Below are 13,924 nucleotides of genomic sequence, written 5' to 3'. Positions count from 1 at the left end.
CGTAAAATTCAAACTGATAACAATTTACAAAGAAGTTTTTAAAGTTTTTATGATTGATATGTTTAACTATATTTATTTTTAAATAAAAAATCTTTCTATATTGTATAAATGACCAACACGTGTGCAAAATTACGATATTTACGACATAGGCCTAAGAAAATCGACAAGTGAAATCGACATCGAGAGGGGAAGTCCGAAGACTCAAGAAGACCGGATCGCCCGTTTCAAAGCGACAGGAATGCCGAATGGCACTCCATTAAAAGAGCCAACCGACAGAAATTTTAAAACATTTAAAAAATTGTCGAGATCACAATTAAGCCTACAGAAACATTCTCGAAAGCGGTACCCAAACATGCCAGCCAAGAGCGCCGAAGTGTGTTGACGCAGTGGAAAAGCGAAAGTGTAGGTTTACAATGCTTTCAAACTTATTGAAAATAGCAATGTTTGTGCGTTATAGATACAAAGGTTTCAAAATACATAGTATACTGTCACATCGCAAAGTCAAACATAGCACATTACATGTTACATGTACGTAACGTTAGGCCTAAGGTCTCCAGAGGCGTGCAGACGACAACATTCGTATTCAGCAGTTCGTATTACAACTTTAGCTTTTAGTATATGATAAATTACCTTTGATATTATAAATGCAGAATCTCTATCTCAAATTTATAGACATACCGTAAGAAAATAATAAGATAACTTCTATAATTTTTAGCTGTTTACATGTATTCGGTAAGAAACTAGGTCGCTTCATTCTATGGCGGCCTATGCGGGTTAAAAAAATGGAATATTTCTGAAACATCATGGAACATGTAGAAATTATTTTAGTCTAAACTACAGGCCTGGGTTCATAAAAACAAAGTCAGATAGACGAAATAATGATTTTACATTTTTGAACAATGATATTACCAGTAAATTATAATCTAATTTTTTTCTAAAATAATTTTTTACAGGTAAGTCTTGTTTTCACAAGAATCACCAATGAAGGCTTTTAGAAGAGAGCAGGGTTTAAGAACCACTAAAATCAGATGGAGAAAACCATAAAGATCAGATTGAGAAAGTGGGACTGGATTTGACTAATCCCTGTGAAGCCACCATCCAACACCACAAACCAGGACCCAATCTGGAACCCCCAGGCCAAGAGAAAGAGAGGACATCCAACAGACTATTGTGAAGTTTTATGTGTTAATTGATTACTTTTTGTTCTTAAAAATCTTTTCTTAACAAAATTGTAAATATTACTTGAAATTATCACAATAATTTTGAATATTTGGTGAATAAAACACATACTTTGATGCCTAGATGCTTGATTTATTTTCATTAAATGCTGAAAAAGAAACATGGGGTGGGGATATAAAAAATATCAAAACTTTCTTATATGTGCACTTACCCCTACTTTTCATGCTATGAAAAGAAGCCATAATACCTAAAGAAATTGTACAACAATTTTCTTAAAAAGTTTAATTGTAGAAATATGTTTTTCTTTGGTTTTTCGAGCAATTTTTTAGGGAAAAATGTGCCTAATTTTGACATGGGTGAACAACATTTTTGGGTACAAGTTATTTAATTGGTATTTATTTGCTCATATTTTGTTTAAAAAATCAACTTTGCAATACTTTCAAGTAAATTTAAGCCAAATTAAGTTTTAATTCACTATATTTATAAGTTTTATGAGGTATTTTATTGTCTAGTAGCATTTTTAAGGAAATTTCCCATGCTCTATTTTGGCCTATGTTCAAAGGGTTGAACCTCTCTTAGATGAACACTAACATACACTTTTCTTGTCTTTAAATTATTCCTTGGATATTACACTTTCAGAAAAATATAAGCATTTGAAAAGTTTAATGCACGTTTTTTTCCGCGTATCATAAGAATTAAAAAGCTACAAGTGACAAAAATATTGATATTTATTTTGTTATTCGGAAGACATATCACTCTATTATAACACACATACTTTGAAAGCAAATCGGTATTCGGCAATTTTCGTCATAATTTAAAGATTAGTTTTTAAAATGAAAAAAAAAATATTCAGTTCCGTTCAGGTCAACATTAGTATCATTTTCTTCTAACACACTGCATGATGAAAAAATACACCAAATTAAACAAAAATGACAGAAAGAAGGATATGGTAATAACGAACAGTATTCAATCTCAACGTCCATTAAACAAATATACAAAATAAGAGCAGAGCAAACACGGACCTCCGAAACATCAGAGGTGGGATCAGGTGCCATGGAGGAGTGAGCATCCCCTGCCGACCGGTCACACCCGCCGTGTGCTCGTTGTCATAATCAGGAAATAACGGAAAAAATCCGTGGTCAATTCAGTGTATAAATAATGGACTAACAATTGGTATGAATTAAGATAACGAACATTGATTGTTCAAACAAAATCTAGTATATACTATAAACAGGGCCGTAACTACAATTGAGGCAACGGAGGCAATTGCCTCCTCTAGATTTTCATTTTTTTTCTTGGAAATAAGAAACACAAGCAGCTGGATCAAGATTGATCCTTCATTTGTTTGATTATAGCCACCTGAGCTATTTTTCAGCTATCCAGTGAGTGTCACCATTACCTATGCTCGGCGTTCAGGGCCTTTGAGCAGAGAGGGATCTTAATCGTGCCACAGCTGTGACACGGGGCTTCGGTTAACTTTATGCGGTCTTATCCGAAGAACCAGTCCCCATGTCGATAGGAGTAAATTAATTGGAGGTGCATTTTAAGTAAACTAAGACAACTTGAAGTCAACTGCTCATATTTAACATTTTTTTAAAGCAAAGTATAAAGTCTTGTGTTAAAGTTAAATTAATGGAAAACATTTTATTAAAAATATGTGATGATCGGTCTTTAAAAAAGCTACAAAAAGTACCCCCAAAATGCTGGAAAATGCACCATTTAGAACCATTTAAAACAAAATTTTCTCAGGGGAGGCTACCGAACCCCCACCTATGGGAGGGGGACACCCCCTCCCATGTCCTCCCCCTTCGGCCCTTTGGGCCTCAACCCCCCCCCCCATGAACTTCTGGATCCGCTACTGGCAGTCCCATAGCGAAATTCGAACTACGGCGATCGATCATTTTAGAACTGCATTTAATACAGTAAAAACTATTCAGATACCTCTATTGACTTAAATAATTTTATCTTTTTCTTGGGAAAAGTCAGTTTCGTATTACTATTTATCCTTGTTTATATTCACATTCAGAAGTTAAAATTCAATTGAAGCATCAGATGAGTATTGTGAGTTAACGTTAGTTGGTTGGCTATTGATTGTTTTACGTCCCATTTAAGAATTTTTTACTTATATGCTATAATGGAGACGTCTCCATTACCAGTAAAGGCCAGCAAAATTTAGACCTATGCTCGGCGCTCAGGGCCTTTGAGCAGGAAGAGAACTTTATCGTGACACACCTGCTGTGACACAGGACCTCGGTTTTTTCCGTCTCATCCGAGGGACTGTCCCATTCAGTTGCTTCTTACAACACGCCATATAAGTGAAATATTCTTGAGCGGGACGTAAAATTATAAACAGTCTTACAACACGCAAGGAACGATAAAGACCTACTCTAAGTTCAGCTCATTACGGATCCCCATTCAGTCGCCTTTTTCGACACACACTTCCCATTCAGTCGCCCCTTACGGCACACAGTCTTCATTCAGTCGCCTTTTCTGTTTTACTGCAGTCAAACAGTAATAAAGAAGCAATTTTTATGCAGGGGGACTCCCCCCCCCCCCGCACCACCCAATCTTCACGCGGCCCCCAAACCCCCGCCTCCTCTATCTTTTACCCCTAGTTACGGCCCTGATAAAAATATGTAGACAGGGCAGCAAAAACATGGACTCCAGGAAATTTCATAGGTGGGATCAGATGCACATAGAAGAACTAATTAAGTACCCCCTGTTTACTACTCACACCCCTTTGAGTTGAATGTTTTGATCTGGTAGAAGGAATATTCCGTAGTCAATTGTGACATTGAAAACAATTTTGACTTTGTTTCATCTATCTGTTAAGCTTTTGTTTCATACTGAATTTGACTACGGTATGATACGTCTGAATGATCAAAACATAAACCTCATAAATTTTTCAAGAGGGGGGGAGGGGAGTTACTCCGCCTATATGCACCTGAACCCACTTCTTGATTTTCCAGGGTTTTAAGCTCTCTTCGTAAATTTGATTTTTTTTATTGATAATTCACAGTTCTTCTTCTTCACCTTTTTACATGTATCAACAGCTACAATCTTGTCACAACATTTTTTTTCTTAAAATAGGTACAATTGACATTTTTATGCCTTCAGAAAAGGGTAATATTAATTAAATGTATAATGTAAATAAAATTATGTTATTTTTTCAAAAAGCCATACTTACAAACATATGGCCTATCGACTATTGATTAAGCGTTGTCAATATGTAATTCAAACATTTAGATATATCAAAGACGCATTGTCAATTAACAATTATATTTATTTCCATTCTTATGTCGGTACGATATATCCTGGTGAGCTTGAAATCAAAGATTCCACAGTCTGACACCACTGTTCCATACTCTTGGATATATTACTAGGAAAAGACGTTAATGGTAACCTAACAATCAATCCTTATGAAAAAAAACCCCGCAATCATCACATCGTCATGGCGTGTGTTAACGGTCGGCAGGGGGTGGTCATCCCTCCGTGGCACCTGATCCCACCCCAGAGATCTGTGCTCTGATCCCAAATTATATTGTTTGAGTAGACTTTGAGCTTATATACTTTACAGTGATAGACTCTTTTAATGAATAACAAGCCATATTCAACACCAAAAGAGTCCATACTTGTTTTATTATATAGTCCAGATTTGCATAAATGAAACGTTGAAGGCTGCACGACGACACCACTTTCATTTACGAAATTCCATTGTTGAAATCTAAAATAAAAAATCCAGGTTACGGTTTGTAACCTCTGTGTTTTCCTTTTTCGAGTTTTGCAATATGTAAGACGTCCAAATGTTTAAAAATGATCCTGCAATGGGCTATAGGCCCCTACCCCCATTTTCTTCAAGATTCCTGGATTCGCCACTGCTTGAATAATCTGATTGTCAAAACTAGTTATTAATATATTTTTTGTCTTTACAGAAACATTAATTTTTATGTACATACTAGTAGTCTTTTTTTTTTAACCTTCTGCCTATTTCAAAACAATTATATGTTTTTATGAATACTGAGCTTTCTTAAAAAAAAATGAATTTGTACAAAACATCACATGGATAATAGGATCCTCGGGATGTGCATGATTCATGAATATATCATGTAGTTTCCGATATAATTTTTTAAATCATTATGACTTTTATACAAGAAATATATATTGCTTATATATCTGATTTATGTCTAATCTAAGTTATTTGTTTGACATAAATTTTCCGTTTTCCGTTCTGTTCAGTTTTCCGTTCCGCGTTTTTGCAACACCCAGTCGGACTGTCGTAAGTCGGCTTACAGGAGTACTAGTTTTACCATCTGCCGTACAAGAGGCCATGCAGGTAGGCGATTGATTGTTTCATAAATAACATGCAAGTTTGTGTAAAAGAAAAAAATGCTTATACATATAATTTTAATTACTATAACGGCATAATTTAAGCATATAGGCTCAGTATATTTGCCAGTCGTATTAGAGTTAGCTAATGTAAACGAAGACCAAGCTATAAATAGAAAACTTGATGTTGACTAACAATGTAAACAACGCGTGTAATAGTCTCCGTTTTACACATTTCCCCCAAGGAAGCTCTGAACACTAAAAAAAAATATTAAAAATTAAGACATTGAGAAAATTACATCATGCATGTGCATGTAAAATTTTCTTTGGTTCATTTTCAGTGTTCGTCTAGAGAATAAAGTATTGAGAACGGATATCATTTGAATATTTCTGTTTACTTGCTTTGGGAAAGTACGGGTAAGTATTGTTATGTTTTTAATTACATTATTTGGTATTATATGTCTCTGAAAAATCAATTGTGTCTTTTTCTGTTGCAATCTATATATACATCAAAACGTACATAGCTTACGTACTCAGGAATATAAATTAAATCTATTTAGAGAGCGGTCTCTAAAGAGCTTCCCTAAGTATTTTTTCATGTTACAGTAAAACACGGTTATAGCGAAGGCCTGGGGACCTGTTAATTTAATTCGCTATATCCGTAATTCGTTATTTCCGTATAACAAATTCGTATTACCATATATAGCGAATTCGCAATATGCATGTTTTCCTTCAAGTATTACTATCAAATATGTTAGGGAAGCAAATATTACAAAACATACCTTCGATAACTAAGGTTTTATTATGAATTGAATTTTATATACAAATGCTGAGAAAAAAATAAAGTCAGTTCAATTATTCAAATTTTGAAATCTTTGAAAGTTCGTTATAAAAGATATAAAATTCATTATATTTAACCTCAACGGGACTCAAAATCAGTTCGCTACATCCGTAAATTCGTTATATCAGAATTCATTATAAGGCCATAATAAATAAATAGCTAGATTCTCATCCGAATTTTTTAAAAAATCGAGGCGGGCGGGCGGCTTTTACTTTATTATTTTTTTTTTTTTCAATTTTGCAGATTTTTTATTGACCTGGTCAATCGATGTATTTTATCTACAATACCCGAATAAAAGTCATAGTAAAAGGTTCAATTATCTCTTACTTCACATCATCACTGATCTTTTTCAACCAATGACCCTTGTTTAAAATATATACGCATGTATTACAGCAATTACCATCTTTTCAGCTGTCAAAATCATGTCGACTTTCGCGGGATTTAAAACGAAAGTAGAATGGTAAATGAATACCGATCCCGATCAGAATTGAAGTCGAAGAAAAACAGAAATAAAAAAAATCGAGGCGGGGGTATAAAATCGGGGCGGGCGGGGATGAGAATCTTGGAATATTTTTATTATGGCCTAACCGTAAAATTTTACAAAGATTTGTTAAAAATTTTGCAGGGGAACCAGAAACACTTCGTTATATCCGTGAATTCGCTATATCCATGTTCGTACTAAATGTGTTTTACTGTATACTGTTATTGTTTCACAAAGAACTATCTGCGGTATATTGCATATATTTGCCCCCACAAAAGTCAAATTTTGAAAACTTCCTGAAATGCGCTGAATTCAATAAATTGTATGAGAATTAAGAAATAAGGTATCATTTTTTGAGTTTTATTGAGATGTAAATCGGGTTGGCACATGATCAAATCTTCCATAAAGCCCTTTGGGCTTTATGAGATTTGATCACGTGACCAACCCGTTTTACATCTCAATAAAACTTAAAAAATGATACCTTATTACTTATATTTACATTTGTGACTTATTCATACTTTATATTTGCCTGATTGTTACTTTTAACGTGTGAAATGCGTTAATTTTTCAAAACTAACGGCATGTATGTAATCCACTAAACGTGCGTGGACCCTTTATGACGTCACAGAGAAATTACGTCGAACATTTATCCAAACACACATCTATGACCTCTTGACCCCATACCTGTATTTACACAGTTATAAAAACGTTTGCCTTCAGTAGTGTTATATAAAGGAAAACATTTGCAAATGTAAATACAGCTAACTCCGGATATATTGAAATTCAGGGGACCATGCAAATTATTTCAATATATTCGTAATTCAATATAAGCGAAATCGTGAAGCCGCCATTTTTACAAGTTCAATCCCGATCTAAAATAAAGAAGAACAAACCCAAACAAATTAACTTTGTTCTCGTTTATAGACAGATAACATAGAATATGAGTCCTTGAGAATTTAAATATTTTTAGTTTTATTTCTGTTACATTGAAAAGACAATCTTCAACCTCATTATTTATCCCTGATTTCATTTATTTGCGTTTTGGAGAAAATTCACCGGACTAAAACGGTTGAGTACTGCTTGTAATCCATCGTAAGTGTACTCGGGTTAATCTCTTAGTTATTTCGAATTTAGGCATACCAATAGTCATTTACAGAATGCATTTGATTTCAAAGTTATTGATTTTTTTTTCTAGATCTGTGAGGGTTGTTATTATAATATTACGTTTAGCTGTTTAGCCTCGATATGTCCGTATTATATACATGGACGCAAAGAATCTAACAGCGAAGAATTTTATATTTCGTAAGAACATGCAGTATAAAAACACATGCATAGGTGAAAACTTAAATATTCACACCTTTGTTTATCACCTGGTCAATCAGGCATAATTATTGCCACCAACCGTAATGACAGCCGCCTGGGAGTACTTCAATATAACCGTTATGAAAACAACTCATTATCACCTGTGGGGACCAATCAGTGGCTTCAATATAAGCGAAATTCCAATATATCTGATTTCAATATAACCGTTATTTCAATGCAAAGAATATGAGAGGCAAAACGGGGGATTTATTTCTATTTCAAAAAAGCGGAATTTCAAAATAAGCGAGTTCAATATAAGTGGAGTAAGCTGTATATATAAATAAACAGAACATATTATAGTTTCAAAGCAGTTAATTCACAATTTTTGTTTTTATGACGTCACAAACTAGTCCGATTTTATATCATTTTTCAGAAAGAGGACAAAATGGAGAAAATTTCAACAATTTTAGCTTTAGAATTCATAGAGTGCAAGTTTGTTCAGGAACAATATTTACATATTTCATTGATATTATCATTCTACACATTATATCAAAATATCGATCCTGAACACACATGCGCTCGGTGACTTTTACTCAAAAAATCGACGAAATATGTACATTTTTCTGTAGAATTCATGAAAAACTGAAATTTATGTTATGTTTCTGACGTCATTACGTGCATATGACGTTGTTACTTATGAAAATATTCATTACTTTGAAGTCAGTATATATTCCCCTAGCTTGTTTAAGAACTCAATTAAATATATCTCCATCAAAGTTTGATTTGGGGGGCAAATATTGGTTATAACCGAATAAAGTTCTTTTCCATAATAAGAATTTAAAGTCCTATAAACTGAACTGATTGCAAGCAGAGTAAACAAGGAACTCTGCCAACAGAGAATCAGATGCCATGGAGAAGTGAGTGTCCCTTTCAGATCGGTCACAACCTGTCGTGTTATCATTGTATTGAGGGGGTTAATGGAAAAATCCATTGATGATTTAGTGTAAAAATAATGGTCTAACAATTTATATGAAAAACGGCAGTCAACATTCAATATAAGGATACATTAGTGATGGGAATCGGTAAGAATTTCATAATCGATGATTGGATTACTCTAACTAACTAATTATCAAATATAATCAGACATGTAACAAGAGGCCCAGGGGCCACAGCGCTCATCTGAGCACATCAGGCTTGAATTTACCCCCCCCCCCTCCAGGCATTCATCATTTGAACAAACTAGAATCTACACTACCTGAGGATGATTCCACATGTGTTTCATCTTTCCTAGCCCAGTGGTTCTGGAGTAGAAGATTTTTTAAGATTTTTCCTATATATTCCTATGTAAAATTTGGGTCGGCCATTTTGGCCCCACCCTTGCCCCAGGGGTCATGATTTGAACAAACTTGAATTTACACTACCTAAGGATGCTTTCACATGAGTTTCATCTTTCCTGGCCCAGCGGTTCTGGAGAAGAAGATTTTTTAAAAATGCCATTAATTTTTAACAAATTCATGATAATCTCCCCTTCATTTGAACAACCTTGAATCCCCTTTACCCAAGGATACTTTGTACCAAATTTGGTTGAAATTGGCCCTGTGGTTCTTCAGAAGAAGATGAAAATATGAAAAGTTTCCGACGACGACGACAACGACAGACAACGGACAAATTTTGATCAGAAAAGCTCACTTGAGCCTTCGGCTCAGGTGAGCTAAAAAGTATATGAATTTTAACAAGTAAAAGGTAAGAATGGGTCAATGACTACTTTCTGTGGTAATCCAGCTGGTCCTTTGTTCATTTTATAGATTAAAAGCATGCCCATGTCCAAAAACATGCTTTAATTGTTATCTGGGTAGAAATACAAGAGTTTGTTTATCTGCACCATTACGTTAAACAAATAAGTCAAAAGCAATGCTTTGTATGGAAAATTATGGTTAAAAACTATTACGCTTGTTAAAAAAAAAATATTAAACCGATTAATTAAAAAATTTAAAAATGCAATCGATTGCTTGGATTATGTAAGCAATCAACTGATTTTCGATTATAATCAATGATTGGAACACCACTAGGATACATAGTATTCGCAAATACCATTTTAACTCAAATAAATATGACTTGTTGATGCAGATAAATTTCTCTGATGTAGGTGCAGTACAATAACTTTAACATTTTCTCAAAATTATATTTCAGGCATTACTTGGCCATGGATCCAACCAGCACCAGTGTCCGAAGGCCATGTGACCTGTGTAAGACTGGCGAGGCGCTGATGGGCTGTGACACGTGTCTTGTCAACCTGTGTAAGGCCTGTGTGGGAGAACACATGATGTCTGGCGTATCTAAACTACACAAAATTGTGAGGTTCGCTCCAAGTAAATCTCAGCTCTATCCCTTTTGTGCATCTCATATCAAAAAAAGATACGAAATGTACTGTAATGAATGTGATGTCCCCGCCTGTAATGCCTGCCTCAGGACTGATCAACATCTTGGTCATGAAATTTTACAAATCTCACTCGTTCTCGACGAAAAAAAGAAAAAGATAATCAAAGAACAAACTGAATTGAAAGAGACGATTTCCCCCATGTACCAGAACATTGCCTCCGATGTACAGAACAAATTGAGTCAGTTGGAGAGGGACCACGCAGATCTTTCAACAGCCATAACAAAACATGGAGAGGACTGGCACAGAAAAATTGAAAAGGTTGTCAAGAAACTGAAAAATCAAGTCGATGAGATGAAAAACAAACAGCTACAAACTCTACAGAATCATAAGGATGAAATTAGCAAGACAATATCTGAAATCAAGGATGAAATCAGTTCCATGGAAAGATTGATCAATTACATGGACATCACTAAGCTTATTAATGCCACAACTAATATAGAAGGATATAAGAATCCCCCACAAATAACCATGCCGTCTTTACCTAAATTGGCATTGAGAAAAATCAAAGGAGAAGAATTCAACAAAATGTTTGGAGGTTTATCATCAAATTTATCAGAAGAAGATGGACTTGATTGCGTCGTGAAGACGGAAGAGATATTGGAAGACGATGCCTCCCTTCCATTCAAACAATTTATGGAGGAACCCGAGACTATCACCACTTTAGAGACAGATTATCACTTGCTTTACAATGTGGCCTGCCTGAGTGATGACGAAATCTGGACAACTGGACAAGACAAAACCATGAAACTCTACAGCATAAGTCAGAGATCACTGCTAAAGTCAATCGCAACTAAGTCCGAGTACAGACCAGAGGACATAACCGTGACAAATAATGGAGATCTAGTTTATGTCGATTTAATGGATGGCACGGTAAACATTGTGAAGAATGAGAAGATACGAAAGTTGGTGAGACAAAAGAACTGGCGACCTGACGGTGCCTGTAATACCGTCACTGGTGACCTCCTGGTTATCATGAACAACAATGATAACGAACGAACGCAAGTTTTACGTTACCATGGTTCCACGATAAAACAAAGCATTGAATTTGATGATGAAGGTAAACCTATCTATTCCTCTGGTCCCGCAAAGAGGTTAATAACAGAGAACAGGAACCTGGATATTTGTGTGTCTGACCAGAAAGCTAGAGCAGTAGTGGTGGTCAATCAGGCCGGGAAACTGAGATTCAGGTACACTGGACGTACTCCTGCTCCAAAGAATCAACCATTCAGTCCTCAAGGAATAACCACAAATAGTCAAAGTCACATCCTTACAGCTGATTATATCAATGATTGTGTACACATCATAGACCAGGATGGACAGTTCCTCCGATTCATAACCTTTGGAATTTCTGAACCCTTGGGACTGTGTACAGACACAAATGACAATCTGATTGTTGCTGAATATAGAAGGAAGCAAATGAAGAAAATCAAATATCTGATGTGAAACTAAAAAGAAAAACATTACAGCACATGAAGAATACGTTATGCTTCTTTATGGTTCATCTATAAACACAATCATAAAAAGTTTTCAGAAATTATGATATCATTTTTGTTTGTTTGTAAAGTTCATGCCTACAATGCTTGCAAGTCGGACTAGATCATAACACTTTGTTGTCAACTTCATTTTGTGGGTCAGGAGCCTGCTGGTTTATTTTTTATTTACCGGTATTAGGCTATTTTGAGACTTGATGCATGATGACTCCTTTAACATACATGCATTAAATAGCCAAGAAATAATGTTCATTTTTCATTTTATATACATGTAGCAAAGGAAAATAAAGGATCAAAACTATTTTATAAAATGAATTCAAAGTATAATCAATCTTTACTAGTTTCTCATTGTTTTCTTCATTTCTTTGTTTATTTTAAAAGTACAGAAAGTCTAGTTTTGTTGCACAATAGAATAAGCATGGAAACATTCGAGAAACATAGTCATCTGGACGGAATACTGAAAAAAAAACTTAAAAAGCCAACAAAAATTGTTTGTCATCACTCGAATAAAATAAGATAAAAAATTACAAATTCAGTTATCTCAATATTTTATCATTGCACATAAACAGTTCATATTTTGAATGTTAATATTCCATCATGGAATAAAAGTTCAACTTTTACAATTCACAAAATGTTTCTTCACTGACTGAAATTCACACCAAAAGAGATACTATAGTAAATAAGTTTGGCGTGGGTTTTAGATGTATGACCTTAGTTGACCTCTGATGACCTCTGTTGACCTCAGACCACCACCAATCCCTCGCTGACAGGCATGCTGATGACACCTGTAATGATGGGAACACTCTTTCCGTCCTTCAGAACAAACACCTGTTATAATGCAAAAAGTATAATTTACTAACAAACACACAAACAAATGATCCGTCTTACACTTGATATACAGTGTAATTAAATTAGTAACAGAAAGCAATGAAAAATGCTTTTTCCTACTTAACTAAATACCCCAAAAAACTTGTGTTTTTCTTCAGATTTTCTTGGGGGATCATCCGATCTTTGGGAGAACTCTAAGCTATCTAACAAAAATACATGTATACTGCCTACATGCAAAAATTTGCTGAATACACAGCAAATTTATTGCAACAAACCCAAAAAATTGTAACTAAGCAGCTTTTCAATAATTTCAGTTCAGATTCCAATAAGTTATTCAAAGTATATTAACAGAAATACATGTAATTCTTCTTTCAAGAACAAGAAAGAACTTTAAAAAAGGTTTCCTCAAGGATGAAAATGTTGAATTTTCTTTTTGTTTTGCATAGATTAGAACACACAGCTGTTTAGGTAAAGTAAGGTTATTTCTAGGAATTCAGTGTATACTAGGTCTGGCAGAGATCAGCATGCATTCTCTCAGTACCTAATTAATTTTGTTTATGTTTTTTTAAAAATTAATATTGTCAATTCTTAGTAATTTTTAACCAATTCTGCTTAATATTACTAAATGTAGTGTATTCCTTATGTTACTGTCAACACTACATGCAAGTCTTCAGTATCTGAGTTACAATGTTATTTCTATTGACATGCTGTTATGTTATGCAGTCTTTACTGTTCATTCAAAGAGATCCTCGTTCTTTGTGCAGACTTTAGACACGGGTTCCACATCAGTGCAGGGCATACTAATTACCCCAGTGATTATAGAAACCTGCGAACCTTCCTTCAAAACAAATGCCTGACCAAAACAGGTCATAAATGTAGCCAGTTCAAGGTTTTTTTTTTACAATTCTTAAGTGTTTGTGAAACACTTAAAAGTTTGACTTCTAAAACTTGAGGGTATTGAAATACTTTAAAATTAAGTCTCATAAACATTTAAAATTAAAACAGATGGATATACCATATATAGGCATGTAATCATG

The 13,924-nt window shown here is 34.5% G+C and overlaps 1 protein-coding gene and 1 long non-coding RNA gene across 2 annotated transcripts; one reads left to right on the top strand and one right to left on the bottom strand.

Moving 5' to 3' along the window:
- Window positions 1-5,850: 5,850 nt before the first annotated feature.
- On the top strand, window positions 5,851-12,401 carry LOC134271369 (tripartite motif-containing protein 55-like). The gene is made up of 2 exons (XM_062753586.1): window positions 5,851-5,922; window positions 10,320-12,401. Exon 2 carries the CDS (start codon window positions 10,333-10,335, stop codon window positions 12,010-12,012), a length of 1,680 nt encoding a protein of 559 aa, XP_062609570.1. The 5' UTR covers window positions 5,851-5,922; window positions 10,320-10,332; the 3' UTR covers window positions 12,013-12,401.
- LOC134271370 (uncharacterized) lies at window positions 12,368-13,700 on the bottom strand. Its single transcript, XR_009993008.1, has 2 exons — window positions 13,618-13,700; window positions 12,368-12,887 (listed from the first exon to the last, which is right to left on the bottom strand). It is a non-coding gene; the product is annotated as an uncharacterized LOC134271370 (long non-coding RNA).
- Between the last annotated feature and the right edge of the window lie 224 nt (window positions 13,701-13,924).

This window comes from Saccostrea cucullata, unplaced genomic scaffold (genome assembly GCF_032062105.1).
Source record: "Saccostrea cucullata isolate Sc308-1 unplaced genomic scaffold, CSIRO_AGI_Scuc_v1 ctg8756, whole genome shotgun sequence".
In the NCBI taxonomy this organism is placed as follows: Eukaryota; Metazoa; Mollusca; class Bivalvia; order Ostreida; family Ostreidae; genus Saccostrea; species Saccostrea cuccullata.
This window is presented reverse-complemented; position numbering and strand designations above follow the sequence as displayed.

What these genes read in the sequence shown, in the direction of transcription:
- LOC134271369 (XM_062753586.1), top strand. Translation starts at nt 10,333, where the DNA reads ATGGATCCAACCAGCACCAGTGTCCGAAGGCCATGTGACCTGTGTAAG.